Source organism: Mastigoproctus giganteus, chromosome 3, assembly GCF_048544385.1.
Source record: "Mastigoproctus giganteus isolate SK-2022 chromosome 3, ASM4854438v1, whole genome shotgun sequence".
NCBI classification, from domain to species: Eukaryota; Metazoa; Arthropoda; class Arachnida; order Uropygi; family Thelyphonidae; genus Mastigoproctus; species Mastigoproctus giganteus.
In genome coordinates, this window is record NC_143577.1 from 14,650,693 (window position 1) to 14,667,958 (window position 17,266).

General features: G+C 34.5%; 1 protein-coding gene across 1 annotated transcript in view; it reads left to right on the top strand.

Annotated features, from left to right (window-relative positions):
- Vha13 (V-type proton ATPase subunit Vha13) overlaps positions 1–5,653 on the top strand; it is a 37,871-nt gene extending 32,218 nt beyond the window's left edge. The window contains exon 3 of the mRNA XM_090370061.1: positions 4,690–5,653. Coding sequence (XP_090226187.1) covers positions 4,690–4,863 — 174 coding nt within the window. The 3' untranslated portion in view covers positions 4,864–5,653. The remainder of the gene's footprint in view (positions 1–4,689) is intronic.
- The last annotated feature ends 11,613 nt before the right edge of the window (positions 5,654–17,266 follow it).

The window sequence follows — 17,266 nt, forward strand, 5'->3', positions numbered from 1 at the left end:
CTGTGCCTCTCCTGTTTCTGTGTTCTGTCTCAAATGCTATTTTCCAGTAGTACAATGCCTACCCATACTCCAAAGTGTCTTCATATAATGTAGATATGTTTCCTTGCCTACCCATACTCCAAAGTGTCTTCATATAATGTAGATATGTTTCCTTGCCTACCCATACTCCAAAGTGTCTTCATATAATGTAGATATGTTTCCTTGCCTACCCATACTCCAAAGTGTCTTCATATAATGTAGATATGTTTCCTTGATCTGCACGTTTAACCAGCTCTGACACCATTGAGTGCATTTGTGATATGATGGAATGTTCACTGACCTCCATCTCTCAGCCCTATCACCATTGCCCAACTCAAATTCCAGAAGCATATTCACTGTTCAACAAGAAGATATATCTTTTGTCTCCCTAGCGTACTGTTTGGCCACATAGAATCCCATTGTTGTTCCTGGTGACCATACATCATGTTGATGTACAATGCATTTTCTTAAGTAAATACCACTGAATTAATATGCAGACTTAAAAAATCATTTTTGGTCTACACTGATAGTCAGTCTGTTTATTTTGAGCTCGAAACATGAATTCATTCCTAGCATACGCTCGTAAAGTGGGAATTTATTTCCCATAGACATAATGTTAAAAATAGTGGTTACATTATCAACAGTGAAATTAGTTAGCTAATTAGTTTGTGTAAACAATGATTGATTTATCCAAAGAAATGAAAACGTAGCCTGTAAAATCAAGCAAATTATAATAATAGAGAAATTATTTGACTTACAAATGTTAATGAATGTTTATTCTTCACCATCATCATCGACTAAATGCACACTCGTTGGTTTGTTGCACAAGGAGTTGTCTTCTTCAGAAATGCTTCAGGAGGTGTATTTCCAAGATAATCGTCTCTTTTCATAAAAAAAAGAATTTATTTTTTTTATATGATTGAAGATTTCAGTAAAGGGGAAACACATTTCACCATGATAATATAAAAAACCATACAATTCCAGCTATCTGTATTTTTGCAAATGCAATAACCTCGAGTTTACTACCCGTTTATAATTGCTTGCACTAACAGAAAAGCCCAATAAACCCGAAAGTGCAAATTGTTTTTGTTTTATGGTCATGACCTCCAGAAATGTGCTTTAGAAAAATATCACAAAGCTGTTCAAAATTGGTTCTTGTAACAGAACATATGATAACGATGAAAATGTAGTACATTTTAATGATTTTAATTGCTAACTAATACAATTTACACTATAAAACGACCTTTCAAAGAGTTATATAGTGAAAATTTCAACTTTGGAGGTCCTGGAACAAATTACCAAAAAACAAGTGTTATTGGGTTCCCATTACGATATTTTCACGATACGATGGTGTCTCTGGAATGGATTAATATCATAAACCGGGGTACACTATTGTATAGCTATGCACGTGGTTTGAAATGCAATATTTATGAATGTTTAACATTCATTTTTTGCATTAATGTTCATATTTTTGATTTTGTTGATACTTGAAAAAAAAAAAAAAAAAACGTAAACTCGGGCACTCGTAAAGCAGGAACTACCTGTATTAGTAGTGGCAAATGATGCAAGAAAGCAAGCTTATAAAGCATCAAGAAAAAAAAAAAAAAAAAAAAAATCCCTTCCCACATCACCTTTCCATTCTTTCCAATAACTTTCTAGTTTTTCCTTGAATTTATTCAAATTACCCACTTCCACAACAACAGATGGAAGTTTGCTCCAACAATCAACCACCCACTGGCTGAAAGCAGATTTCTTCATATCCATCCTTCAATTTAATTTATTCCCGTGTGTAGTCTAAGCAAGAGGAAGAATGCCATCAGTATTGAGCTTGCTTAATCCATTCAAAACCTTAAATGTATATCATCACAGTATTAAATGATGCTTTGTATCATTTAATGGTGTAAAAAATTTTCCTTGATTAATTTTGCTTTCCCCTCTTAGAGCATATGAACTTTGTTTAGATCTCCTTTGTGATACCTAATTGCCAAGATCTGTAGCCCTCAGTTAGTAAAGGCTTGAAAGATATACAGTGTAGCCAGGCTTTTGTTGCATCAGCCAAAAAAAGGAAAAAAGTTCATGCAACTTATATCTATTCTTATCATCCTCTGTTTTGCCTCCAAAAAGTACTGATAACGTCATTCTGTCATCCTCTAACACTCGATAATTGTTTCATTATCTTATATTAGTCCAGTATAAGTTTTCTTCAATTTATATTTATGCCTCCTGGTTTTTGCTTCCCATTTTAATATGAAAATTTCAGCCATTCATTCTGTCCCCCCACCCCACAATATGTATATATGCCTCAATCAGACCCTCCAAAAGGTGCTTAGTGTTCAAGTTTTGTAACTCACATTTTCATAGCATATCCTGTTATGGACATCATTCTTTTGCTATTCTTACCAAATCACCCATTCTTACCAAATGAATCACCCACAGAATCCCTTACTGCCTGCAGGGATATGATCCTGAAGAGTACTGTTTGGCAAGGCTGAGGCCCCATTTTATTTGTTCTTTTTATATTCCTGTATGACTACACAGATCAGAGGCATTTACAGCTGTCATATGACAATAATATTATTATTAATTGAAATTATTAACTGTATTTAGTGACCATATGGGCATGAATCTTGATTAACTTAAACACGTGCTGCTGCACTTTCATTTTTATACGTTACAGCATTGGAAGAAAATAATTACTTAATATCTGTGGCTAATGTTATTTTGTAGTACGGTTGTGCCCCTGTACCCGCTGATTCAGTTACTCGCGGTTAACCACGGAAAAAAAACGAAAAATCTTTCGTTTTTTTTTTTTGTCGTATAAAGGGAAGCATTGTAGTGTGTCCAATACAATGCTTCCCTTTATTTTTTACGATGCCAATTTTAAATCAAATAGCTTCCCTTTATTTTTTACAATATCGCATATGGTTTGATCCCCAGCATTATAATGGTTCTTTAGAGATTTAACAGATGCACTGTTTTCAAACTTTTGAATAATTTCAAGTTATTGTTTAAATGAAATCACAACTCTTGCGTTTGCCCATAATCATTTTCGGGATTTCTAAACAAAAAAGAAAAATAATAAAAATAAATAAATAAATAATAGTTACTATAAAAAAAAATTCCGGCATCCCTGACATAAATAACGAAACAAAATTTGTCCTTTTATGGTGCGAAAGAACATAACAATTGATGATACGCACTAAATCAAACTAAACATTTGGTCTCTTTTGTTTTTTTTTTTTTTTTTTTTTGTTTTGAACGGTAGGTGTGAAGACAACGGGGGTTGCAAGATACAGTGATGTGCAAAACTTAAGGACCAACACTATTTCTAAAGGTTACAACAACAAAATCTTAACTTAGGGTATTCTTTGCTGATGAAAGTAGATTCAGTCTCAGCAGCGATTCTGGACTTCAGCTAATCTGGCGAAAGGTTGGCACACTGTATCATCCCACAAACACCACTGAAAGGGATCGATATGGCGGTCGAGGTGTTCTCATCTGGGGAGGCATTATCTTGGATGAACGTACACAACTCTAGATACTGGAAGGTGGCACTGTAACCGGTGCACACCACTGTAATGAGGTAATCCTAGCCCCATGTGCGTCTGTTCCCAGGTGCCATTGGTACCGAGTTCGTGTTTATTGATAATGCCACACCCCATTGCACTGCAGCTGCTTTTGGAAAGTGAGGACATTGTTCATATGGATTGGCCTGCCCATTCTGCCGATCTAAATCCCATCGAACACATATAGGATGCTCTGGGGAGATGCTTAGTGGCACATCCACACCCACCAGAAAATGTTCACCATCGGAAGATGGCACTGACAGAGGAATGGTGGATGTTACCGCAAGAACTTATCAACACCATTGTTCTAAGTATGTGCAGGTGGTGCAAAGCTTGCATCAACATGAGGAGTAGCCATATCTCCTACTGAGGACCACCTCTTCCCTTTGTTCAATCTTTGGTAGTGATGCATCTGTATCATGGCAGCCAGTGCTATGTTGCCATTTTTGAATAAAGTCCCGCTGTACCATTTTGTTTCCGTTGTTGTGTTGGTGTTGTTTCTTTGATCATTTCTGTACCTCACGAGGTTCCTTTGGTATGCTTTTCCCATGTCCAGACCACTCCTATGAGAAGCTGCAGGTGAAAACCTGACTGGTCCTTAAATTTTGCCCACCAGTGTGATAGGTACACTAATCTCCCAATGATGACTTATAATGCCGGTTCTTGTCACTTATTTGCAACTTGCAAAATATCTGTTTATACCTATTCTAGTTATTATTTGAATTTTATGATTTCTGGTTGGTTTTTTTTTTTTTTTTATTTGGAGTCTTTAAGTGTCCCGGTTAATCCAATCCAATAAATTGATAGTCTGCTGTACTTTATTATTACCATATTTAATGTTGGTAATGTCTTACTGTGTGTTTAATTTATCAATTAAACTTTATTATACTAAATTAAACTTTAGTATGTTCAAGAAAATCATGTTTTATATGGGGTCAGCGGGTGTTTGTTTATATCTGTGGTTTCAGCCATCAACAGTAGGTCTTGGAACGTATCCCCCGCTGATACGGGGGTCTTACTGTATTTTAATTTACATGACCTTTTTATGTGCTGTATGATTTTAATACATGACTCAAAAATTTTATCATTGAATATATTTATTCAGCACATGGGATCCAGTGATGACATAGCAGCAATGATCGAGAAAGAAAGAATTAAGAAAATCGATTCAATGGATAAATCCGTGGCAGTAAATAAAGATCAGGTGATACAAAGTATGTTAAGTAAGGTGTTTATTATTACACCCAAACTACATGAAAATATTCGTTTGGATAAGTGACATGTGAATTTTAGAGATTTAGCTTTGTTTATGAAATATTGCTTTTGTTTAGTTTGTAATTGTGTGTGTGGTAATTATGAATTGAAGGGAATAAAGAAACAGAAGCTTTTGGTCATCTATTTTACAATTTCATCATTGGTTGTTTTAGAAACACTTTAAAACCATTCCAATTCATTATAAATGTCTGTAAGAGTATGTATACTGCTATATATATATACACACATATATATTTGTGCATTAGTCATCTTAGAGTTGATGCAACCTGAATTTATCAGTAAATCCCACATAAGTATTTTGGAAACCAGCTATTTTTTTTATTAGTCCTCACTTGTTTAAAAATACTGGTAATTATATTAATGCTTTATCTGTAATCCCAATATAAATGTCAACCACTTGAATTTCCTAATCGTTCCAACCAACTTGTGGGCATGGTCTGGCTCCTTAACCACTCGGCCACCCTGGCTGAGTGGTTAAAGTGCCAGACCATGCCTATAAGTCGATTGGAGTGATTAAGAAGGTTAAGATATTTAAGTGGTAGAGATTTATATTGGGGTTATAGATAAAGCAGTAATACATGTGTCTGTTACAGAATGGGGGAGAAAAAAAAAATACTGGCAATTTTGTTAGCATGAAAAAATTGATTACTGGGAATCATATTGCTTGCCTAGATTATTATGCCATACAGTTAACATTTGACACAGAGGTAAAGAGATATGAAATTAAAGAACTCATAATGATTTGGACTAAGAATGTGCTAACATAATAATGCTATAAAGGAAATTTGTGTATTCCTGAATGTTGAAAGTTATTGTATTCCCCATTTACGGTAGTTTAGCATAGTGGATCTTGATATATATATATATTTTTTTTTTTTTTTGCAGTATTTTATTGTTAAAATGACTTTGTTACTTAAACTGTAATATTTCCATTTAACAAAGGGAAGGGATGAGAAACTAATATGCTTTCTTTTCTGATTCCTTTATTTCTGGATGAATTTTTATGGTTATAAAAGTTTGGTTTTATGTCTGTTTCGTCATGAACAGTGTTAAAAATATTTGTTTTGTAACCATGGTATGTAATGATCTACAATTAAAAGATTTTACATCCAGTTTCTTTAATGTTGAGACACAAATATGCAGCCAGATTAACAGACTTAGGTAATATTTTTTTTGCAGTAAGTTTTCTTTTCACCTGGTTATTTATATATTTTTTTATTTTATAATATTAAAGTTATAATTTGCCAAATTAAGATACAAATATGCTTTTTTCATAATATAGAGCAGCAATGAAGTGATTACAAGCTTTTGTTATGTGATAATTACAAAACGAGTATAGCACACAAGTTTGACTGGAAGGTTTTTGTTCCCAGCAGTTCCCAACAATTTTGGGCCCATCTGAATCACTTATCACATCATGACTATTAGTTGATGACTCAGATTTGCTGTTGGCCCCAAGAGCAATCACTGCTTGCCACCTATGCCAGTCCACCACTGACGACACACTAATTTTTATTATATTCCCCTTGTTTGTGAATATTCTACTGCTGATATTATTAGATCTGCTGCTTGTAGGTACTTGAGTAGCTACGTTTGGGAGAATATTTTTCATACTGGAAAATTGCTGTTCCCCTTTCTTTCTTGCATGGTCCCCAAATTTTTGGAGCCTCCTTCACTTTAGAACAATCAAAACCAAAATACAGTAGAATCATTCTAATTCAAGCTAAATGGAGTGGGGGATAGTTGAAAAGTCAAGGTAGTTCATAAAAACAAGCAAATTTATTCATAAACCAAGTAATGTGAATTAATTTAGATCATATGCCAAAAAAATTATGAAAATTTTTATATGTAAAATGAAATTGAATTAAAAGATATCAAATCAAAATTGAGCACAAATAATGCAATTTTTAAATACTTAATTGTGTTCAATGCTAAAGGCTGTGAATTTAATCAGATGTACACAATTCCTCTCACTTGCAACGTCTTTTTTGAGGTAAGGTAATTGTAAGTGATCTGATGAGTAATGTCCTGTATTGACATTCATAACACCTTTCTTCTTAGAAAATAGAAATATTTTGGACTGCCTTACCAGAATTAGCATATTTTGTGAGTATTAATGAAACTTCTGACTTTATTTTTTATTTTGTTCTTTTTCTAACGTGCCTACAGATTTTTTCCCTTGAAATACTGTTGCTATTTTGTGATTTTTTGCCCTGTCGTTAGATCACCCAAATTAATACCCTTTTGCCACTGTTGCACAACACATTTTGACACTCTTCATCATTGATTCCATCTTTAGAACAGCTTTTTTCATGTACTTTTTCAAAATATGCCAGAGCATTATTGTACTCTGATTTACTTCATTCCAACTTGCAGCCCAGTTAGAAATAGTACATTTTATATTATAATTTTTTTTATTTTGATCACTATTTTCCTCTTGTCAGAATTGTCAAAAAAAAAAAAACTATTTGTTTCCTTTATTATAAAAATGTATAGCTGAGTGTGATTCCCTAATCCATATGTTGTACAAGGGCTGTCGTACTGGGAGATAAGAACATTACTTGACATTGCCATTGTCACTTGATTATATTTCATTGGAAGAATATGCCAGAGCGTTATTTAATAATAAAAATGGGTTAATGTTTTCATTTGCATTTAATTTTCCTTCCGAATTATGTTATCTTATTTACAAAGTGATTGTGAAACCATTCTGAAAGGATTTTGGAATTATCGTTAAATTCTTATTTAGGAAATATCTGTTCTGCATAAATAAAATAAAAGCATAAAAAATAAGGCAGTCCAATTTAGTGAGGTTTTGATATGTAATAGTGGGCTAAAGTGGAGAAAAAATGTGGACTTGGCAGTAATTCCAGTATGGTTATCTGTGGGATAACCATACTGAAATAAGTTATAGTATAAAATGCTTTTTCAAGTTTGGACATTGAGTGAACTGCTAAGAGAAGATATTGCCCAGAAGTTCTATCTTGCACAGGATGTGCAGGCGCCTCCGTAGCCAGGTGGGAAGGAGCAGCAGTGCATAGCACACGCTTCCTGATTAGACCGGGGTTCGAGCCCGTCACCACCAAATACGGGGAATGCGGAAAGGTCAGGGAATGACCACCGCATATCCTGGAGCAATATGGCCTTAGTTGCTAATGCTCCTAAAAACCCAATAACAAACAAACAGGATGTGCAAGATAAACCACTATTTATCTCACAGCAATGCTTATAGAATCTTTTCCATGATGGCCAAACATAACTTTATTTTATTTATTTATTTCCTTGGTGATTGGGAATTCACATAGTTTCACCATTTTAAATGCAGGTTGGTTTCCATTTCAAAAAATTGGAATATTACTATTCATAAGTATATCCTTCTCAATGAAAATGTTACAACATAGTTTCACTGCTACTCTGGCAGTAAGCCTCTTCAGTTCCTTTTGTATCCATCTTGCTGATGCTTTTGTGATTTTCAGGTAATGGCGAAAGAAAAAATTAGCAAAGCCCACAGAAATGTCTGCATGGGAGGATGCAATTTCCTATATTTTTATGCCTTTGCTGTAATATTTAATGTTTAATGTCTATAATTCAATCTTTAGAGCCTCAGTCTACCTATTTAACATTCTAACTTTAGAGCTTTAGTCTGCCATACTGATTTATGCAAGAATTCTGATTGTAGTTAGTGGCTAACTTTTCGGATTCATTGGTGTTGGTTTTACTCATTAATCCTTTCATGAGTGAGTTTCCTGAACATGTGAGCTCCCTGTAGTTAATTTTAGGGGTTGGCTGTCTCTGTGTGGTGTCTCTTCAAGAAATGTTGAAGTTTTTGTAAATGATTTTAATTACTAATTTCTTATTTTGACTTGATTTCTCAGCTTTAAATTAAATTGTCAAAAAATCATAACAGAATTTTAAAAAGAATTGCAAAATTTATAAAATATAATTTTAAAAAAAAATAAACTTGTCATTTTTTTTTGTCTAATACTCTACATCTGTGTAGAGGATTGTGTTGGTTTGATTTCACTTTATGTATCAGTTGATTCGATTTCATCTTTCTGATCTGAAATGTACTTGTAAAAACATAGATCTACATATGTACTCCTGGATGAAAAACAGATGTATGTTCTAGTGAAAAAGTTAATATAATTACATCAGTATTATTATTATGAGGAAATTCATTTCGTTGAAGTATTTTAAGCTCAATAAACACAACAAAAATATAGCAACAACACTATGCCCTAAAATCCCAAAAAGTACACGATAATGAAATAAAAAATATTCAATATACTAAATGATTCAGTTGAATGGTTAATTTTATTTAAAACCTTAAAATTTTTAGTATTCTAATAGTATAGATCATGAAATCCTGTACTCTGTGTGCGTGTGTGTCCATTCTTTTCTTAATTCATGCATAGATGACAACCCTAAAATTCTGGTGTATAATTCAAATTTCTGTTAACTGTAAACAAATTGATGTTAATTGATGGAAAGAATTAAGCAAAAGAACACCAACTGCTCATATGCAAGATTTTTATGAAATGAAAAAGCATGTTTTAGCCTACAGTATTTGTTGTCTGTTATTTCCTGTTCAGCTTGATGCATTTAATGATATCTGGAAAAAAAAATGAATAGTAAGTCAGGCTGTACATGTGTTTATAACAGTTATAACATTTGATTACAACTTAATGTGAAGTACTTATGTTCCTAAGGACAGCATTCTTCTGTTTTATCCTACTAATAATTTTATTAGATTGTCATATTAAAAATTCAACCATGCATCAGATTCCCACAATAACCATGTGTGACGTATGGAAATCTTGTGTGTGAATATGAGCTTGATACATTTTCATTTTGTTTTATATAACTGTTGTGAAATATTTCTTTTTCACATATGATCACACATTTATTTAAATTAACAGTTTTGTATAAGGATGATATTTAACATCATTGGAATGGTAGTGTAAATTTGATGGATATTCTTTTGATTGCACTATGAGAACTAAACATTTTATATGCTGTGTTGAAGAATTTAAAAAAAAAAATGCATGACTGCCATTGACCACCAAAGTGATAATTATGTACAGTATTAAAGAATAGTGTTCAGAGTATTTGTTTAAATTATTTTGTTTTGTAACTAGAAAATAAAAACTTGTGTATAATGGGCAGTTGAATCATAAAAAATAAAGATTTTATGTTTGAATGACTTATCCTAATTTTGATCAGGTTTAGTATGCTGGTGTGGGCTAACTGTTATAATTTCCCAGCATTAGATACCATTCTTAAAATTGTGGGCTTCTTGGGAAAGAAGAGGATCACCATTACCTGATCATACTATAGTTGCTAACTCTCCATGTTTACCATGGAGAATAGTCTGACTTGATTTTGACCCCTCACCAATTCAGTGCCGGATTAAGGTGGGCTAGCAGGGCCCTTGACCGGGGCACCATAAAATCTTTCTTCCTGGAATACGGAAATACCTTCGTCTGACCCGGCACCATTGTAACAGTTTTCTGTTTTTATTTTCCTCCAAAATTAGTGAAACTAAATTAAAATCAAAATTTTGTAGATATTTGCAAATTTGTGCTTGTATTGCAAAATACAAGCGTAATATGAGATAACAGCATTCTCTCTAATGTGCAGCTATATCATCTTTCTGGTGTGGTGCAAAACCAGCTAAGTGTTCAGGATGACAAAGAAATATGATGTAAAATTTCAGAAGACAAGATTATCCAAGAGATTATCCATTAAAAACAGTAGAGATGCGAGTTACAATATGGTCAGACATGAAGTTCTCTGAGTAGGATACATAGGAAACAAGGAAACCCCATGGTATTCTATCAATGATTCATCAACAGGACATACCCTGACAGGGAAAGACTGAATATATATGGGTTATACAACTTAGTAACAATACCTTAGGACAGTGGTGTCCAACCTTTTCCAGTACAAGGGCCACATTGAAAGTTAGATTTCTTTCACAGGCTGCACTGAGTGATTTGAAAAAAATTAGTGTTACATTTTCCATATCTTGTTACATGTAAAAGGAAGTTTCTATTTTCATGTTACCATTTTTTATTTTCAGACTGTATAAAAAAAAAATTCCAATTCCCAACTTTTGTGCAAAAAATCTGTCAGTGATTTATTTTTTAGATTTGGTTAAAATTATAAAAATGACTTTTGCTTTTTAAACAAATACTTTATGCTTTTGTTTTTTTAAACAAATACCCTACTTGTACTTTTAAATGCTCACTTTAGAAAATTTACAACCTGAAAAGGATCACTGCTTTTCAATATTAAGGTGAATATAGAAATATAATGACATACCTAAAATTGAAAATATTTGAAAATTTTAAGTACACTATCTTATACTACCATTTACTGAACAAAACTTAACATTTAATGAGATGATTGAGGCCAAACGTTTTCAGATAATTGTTCAAAATTTGTTTGAAAATTTGTGATGCCAATTCCCAATACAGAATGAAGATACTCATCTGTTATTCTGTTTCTTTTTAAATATTTATTTGACGTCATGCATGAAACAATTTGCTCGCAAATATATGTTGATCCAAACAAAGTAACCATTTTCGTGGCATTTTCTTTTATTAGCGGAAAATATTCAGATGGAAGTGCCTTCTGCAATTCAAGTAGTTTTATTTTTGCAGTCCATATACTTATTTTTGAACCATGTTTTAGCTTAAGTTCAAGCTGCAAGCTGGAATTGTAGTTTTCAGCCATAGAAGTAAACAGATTCTCAGACAAGCTTGTCTTTTTCATGGGATCATACATCAGCAAATCAACTTTCGAACTCTTCAAAAAGTAATTGTAATAACGAGAAGCAATGATTCTTTGGAAATATGTCTTTCTCTTTTAGCTCGATACAACCTTCAAAGTGAACTAAATTATCTTGCTCAATTTGGGATTTAAATAACTTATTCTGAAATGATTTGATTTTACCATACAAATCAGACCAATTTTCCTTTCCTTGTAGTTTTAAATTAAGAGCATTTAAATGATTAGAAATGTCTAAGAATTGCAAGATCAAACAGCCACTCCATATTTGATAGTTGTTTTATTGGTTTCCCTTTTTCTGTCGTAAAAAATATCAATTGCACGATGCAGTTTAAAGGAACGATATAACACTTTTCCACAACTAAGCCATCTGCACTATATAAAATTACATCTTCGTATTCAGCTTCAATTTTTAACTGTTGAAACACATGGTGATTAAGGCCATGTGATTATAAAATATACAATTGGAATAACCACATTCATAACTTGTTGGAGATCCGATACATTCCCACACAAAGCTTGGTGCACAATGCACAGTGAATTCCAATGGGAGGTTCAACTTGAAATCTATCATTTCTTGGTTATTCTACCCATAAGTCCAATGTTTTCACCAATCATAATTTTTTCACCACCACTTGTGACTTGTACCGGGATTTTAATATTTAATCCTAATTTTTCAATAGATTGACAAAAATTTTCATCTATAGTTCTGTGCATACTCTGTAGATCAGCTAAATCTTCAACTGGTAAAAAATTATCAATTCCAAGTATGAAGATGAAAGTTGGGCTATGTCATTTACATCAGTACTCAGAGTGCCACACTAAAATATTTCATTTGTTTTGTTTTCCAAAAGTTCTAAAAATTATTTCCAATATCTTATACTCTTGCATAATTGTTTGTTGAGACAAATCGATGTCTTGTAGTATTGTTTGTTTTTCTGGATAAGTTTCTTTCACAACTTTTAACAAATTCACCATCACTGAACTGTTTACTTTCAAAAGCGATCAAATGTGCAACTTGATCAGTGGCACTTACAGAGCAGATAAATTTCTTGACTGATACGTTTTCGGTAAGTTGTTTTCTTAATTAGATTTGTAACTTTTAACATGTTTCTTCTCGCAACATTCCTTTACATTGATCATAACATTTATGCTTGGAATCATAGTTTTAAATTATATTTCTTAAAAACTGACAGTCTCCTTACATACCAAATGCAGTGCTTTTTCATTGCACTATGAAGAAATAGGCTTCAGTTCACCTTTGATTAAAAACACGACCCTCCAAATCAATTTTCTTCTTTCAGAACGTTTTTAATTCAATACAGTGAACAAGTAATATCAAAATAGAATTTCACAATATGAAAAGATTGATGCATACATAACTGTATTCAGCAAACATGACTGCACTGGACTACATGTACCCATTTGATACAGTCAGGATTGACACTTGCATGCCTATACACGCAGTGAAATGCGTTTTAGTTCATTTTCTGTGTGGGCCAGATCCGGCCCTCAAGCCGTAGGTCTGACACCACTATCTTAGGGGTTTGTTCAATGTGTGGATGCGACTTGGGAATTTCAAGTGGTGGGAAACCATGTAATCATATTTCCAAACAAATTAGCATATGGAAAAAATGTGCAGAGAAAGAAAAGGAAAAAAAAAAATAGCATTTCATTGTGACAATGTTGCTAAATGTTTGTTCATGTTACTTGTTATATAATCTTCCTCTGGGTTGTGCTGATTGTGAAAGTATACAGAAAAGTGTTTCTTGACAGCAAACAAATGCAATTATGGAAGAATAACAGCAGGCATTAGTGAGGGAAAAGGTGATGGCTCTGATAACTCATTTTTGATTGCTACAAATGGCAATAATTAAACTGATGCCAAGCTATAGTACATTGTGGTGCCCTTTTGTAATAAAAAATCAAACTGAAAGCAGCTTTATTCTCAGTGATAGCGTTGACTGCAGGGTGTAGTATTGAACAACCTAAAATTTTGGATTCCTAACTTGAATTTGGTGTTGGTAAAGTCCCTGTTATTGGCTCTGAAAACAAGTAGAAAGGGTATTAAAAGAGGCTATTGGTAAAAGTGCAAGCTTTCCTATGAAAACTGGTGGTAGGGTTTTAGGAGCATCAGTGTACATATTGCTCCATGTGTACTGTGTAAATTGTGTTCTGTGGTCAATTTTCTGTTTTACTGGATGAAGAATCTGAGTTTCTGGAGAAGGCACCATGCTACCCTTGCCTGAGACCAATTAACCCAGCCATGTGAAAAAGCTCAAAAATTCGAACTCTGGTCTTTTCCGCCCAGTGTGGAGAGGATGGCAATTCCACCAACTGTGCCACCCATTAAAGCATAAAAATGGATGTACATTATCTAGAATGTACTAAAAGAAAACTAAATTTAAACAGTTTCTTTTTAGTACTTTTCAGTTAATATATACCACTGAAATTAAATTAGATTAGATTATGATTTTATTGGTGCATTAGCATCTAAGGTCATTATGTGCCACCACTGAAGTAAAGAGACTTGGAAGCATGTGTGTAGTAGCCATATAAAGAAGCCATGTGCTTTTGTTGCCTGGTCCCCGCCTCCCCCAAAAAAATAACCTGTGTGTTTTCCTGCTCGTAGGGGACTATCCAGCCTGCCTTTAAACATTCCCAAGCTAGCAGTCTCTAGCCACAGCAGCAACTTATTCCAGTAATTAACTTGCTGGCTTCCCAATGTTTAAATCTGCCATTGTGAGTAGCAAAGTGGATATGGTTACTACTCATCTTTCCCTGAGTGGAGAAGACCTTGGTTTAAAACCTGTCAGTGAAACAAAGATGGTGTTAGGCAAGGGCTATATGGTTTTATTTCCTAGAAACATTTTGTCCGGCAAACAGGTAAATCAAACAATATATGCATTTTACACAGCATATCAATGCCTCATAGCCTTTTGCTGCTCTGGCACTTGCATTTCTAAATCTCTTAACCCTTTAATTTGAATTTATGGAACCACAAAGCTGATAATTTTGCATTCATTAATTTTACTCTCCTCTCATAGCCTTATAGACCTTGATGAGGTACTATCTAAGGTGCCTGCTACCAAGTTGCATAACCTATATCAGTCTTTGTCAATATATGTCCCGTTGATGAATCATTGATAGGATACCATGGGCTTTCGATGCTACCATTCCCTCGTCGGTAGCATCGCTGTATTCTCCACACCTGGTGGAAAAGGCCTGAGTTCGAATCCTGTCGATTCATTTCATCCAGCAAACAGAAAATCGACCTCAGAACACGCAATTTACAGCCAATATACACAGAGCAACATGGCCTTAGTCGCTGATACTCCTAAAACCCAATAACATTTGCTACCTGTGTACCCTGCTCAGAGAACTTCATATTGACTATATTGTAATATGCCTCTACTGTTTTTAATTCAATCCACGAAGTGTCAGTTCATTTGGGGCTGCTGCTCCCCAAATATAAGACTTTGCCTTTTGCTGCATTACAACGGAGTTGCTTCTTTTCCAACCATCCTGAAGGTTGTGTAAGCTGTCCTGAAGGAGGACTGCTTAAAGTTGATCATAAACAACTCACCTTCAAATTTTAACATCTAATCCTCTATATCTTTGTTAATGTCTTGAAAACCAGGACACCAATGTCCTATAACTTGTTGGATGGAGGGTCTCAATTATAACAAATTTTAATCACGTTTCACTGATGCTTTGCAGTCATTCTTAGAAATATACCTAAGATTCCTACATGTTCCAGCTTAATCAGTAACCTTTCGTAATGGACAGTCAAATGCTTTACTAAATCCAAATAAACTGTCAAGACACAACCAAGTTGGGTAAACATGATTTTGGCTGTCTGTATTAGCATTAGTAGAGGCATACGATGCAAGAAAGCAAGCATATGCAGCATCAGCCAAAAAAAAAACCATTTTACCCCTCCATTTGTTCCAATTGCCTGCCCAGCTCGGCCTTAAATTTATTTAGGCTATCAACTTCGACAAAAAAAGATGGAAGTCTTTTTCCACCAATCAACTACCTGCTGGCTAAAGGCAAATTTTCGCACATCTATTCTACAGCTATCATTCCTCAATTTGAAGCTTGCTCAACCCATTCAAGGCCTTATACACCTCAATCATATCACCTCTCAGGTGTCTACTCTCCAGGTGCTGCAATTTGCAGAATTTAAGCCTTTCTTGGTAAGAGCATCCGTTTGTTCGCCTCACCAATCTTGTTACCCTTCTTTGTACTCGACCTAGCAACTCTACATCCATCCTAAAATGAAGCCTCCAGACCTGTACACAACTCTAGGTGTGGCCTGACCGTTGCCTTGTGCAATTGGATAATCACTACCCCCCCTGTCCCTGCTAGCAAAATTCCTATATATCATTGACATGACCTGCCCTGGCAGCCAGTCTGCACTGCACTGCACAGCAAACTTCATATTTGGCTGCACACTTACCCCCAAATCTTTTCCACTTCCCTGAGTGTAGTACAACACGATACGTTTCTCTTGGGTTATCGCTGCCCATATGCAGTAAGGCATACGTCCAGCAAAACCGGCCAGAGAACAACACTCGGTTTAACTTAAACTTGTTAATGTTAAGTTAAACTTTGTCAGTGTTAAACTTCAGTTAACACTTTTCAGCCCATTTGCCCAACTTATCTAGATCCAGTTGGAGTAGCATGCTGTCTTTACTGTCGTTAACAACCCTGCCAACCTTTGTATCAACCGCAAATTTGGACATTAAACCTGATATACCTTCATCAGTATCACCACTCTGTCGTCTCCCACTCAACCATCCCTTTATCCATTGTAGCAACTTACCATTAATGCCATACCTCTCCAATTTGTACAGCAGTCTTCCATGTGCAACAGTATCAAAACTTTCCTGAAATCCAAGTATATGATGTCAAAATTATTTTTGGCATTCAGTTCCTTTGTGACCACATCATTAGTATCCAATCAAATTGGTCAGACAAAACTTCCCTTTAACAAACTCATGCTGTGTCTTAACTATTATTGCAGTCTTGTCTAGATGATCCTCCAATGCTTCTTTAACTAGTGATTCCATTATTTTCCCTGGAACACAAGTTAAACTAACAGGTCTATAGTTACTGGTGTGACCTTTTGAACCCCCTTTGTGAATTGGTGATACCTTTGCATACCTCCAGTCCAAGGAAGCTCTCATAATTATGGCTAAGGGTTTGCTTACTCCTTTTCTGCCCCCTTTAATATAACTGGATAGATTCCGTCCACTCCAAGTGCCTTTTTTATATTTAACTTCAACAATTTATCTTCCACTTTGCTCTCAGTTATTACAATATCACTTAGCTCCCTGTTCGAATTTGATAACCTGGCACTCCCCTCATTGGAGAACTCATCTGAATGTAAATTCAAAATACTCATTCAGTTTATCAGCTACCTGAGCATGATCATCAATAGTCAACCCATCTGTGTTAAGTGGTCCAATCTGATTCATCCTTTTCCTTCTAGAGTTTGCATAAGTAAAGAACTCTTTGCATCCTTTGCCAAGGATTTCTCGTAATCTGCCTGCGCTTGCCTAACCTCCTTTGTGACTTGATTACAGACTAATTTATATCTGCCATAGGCT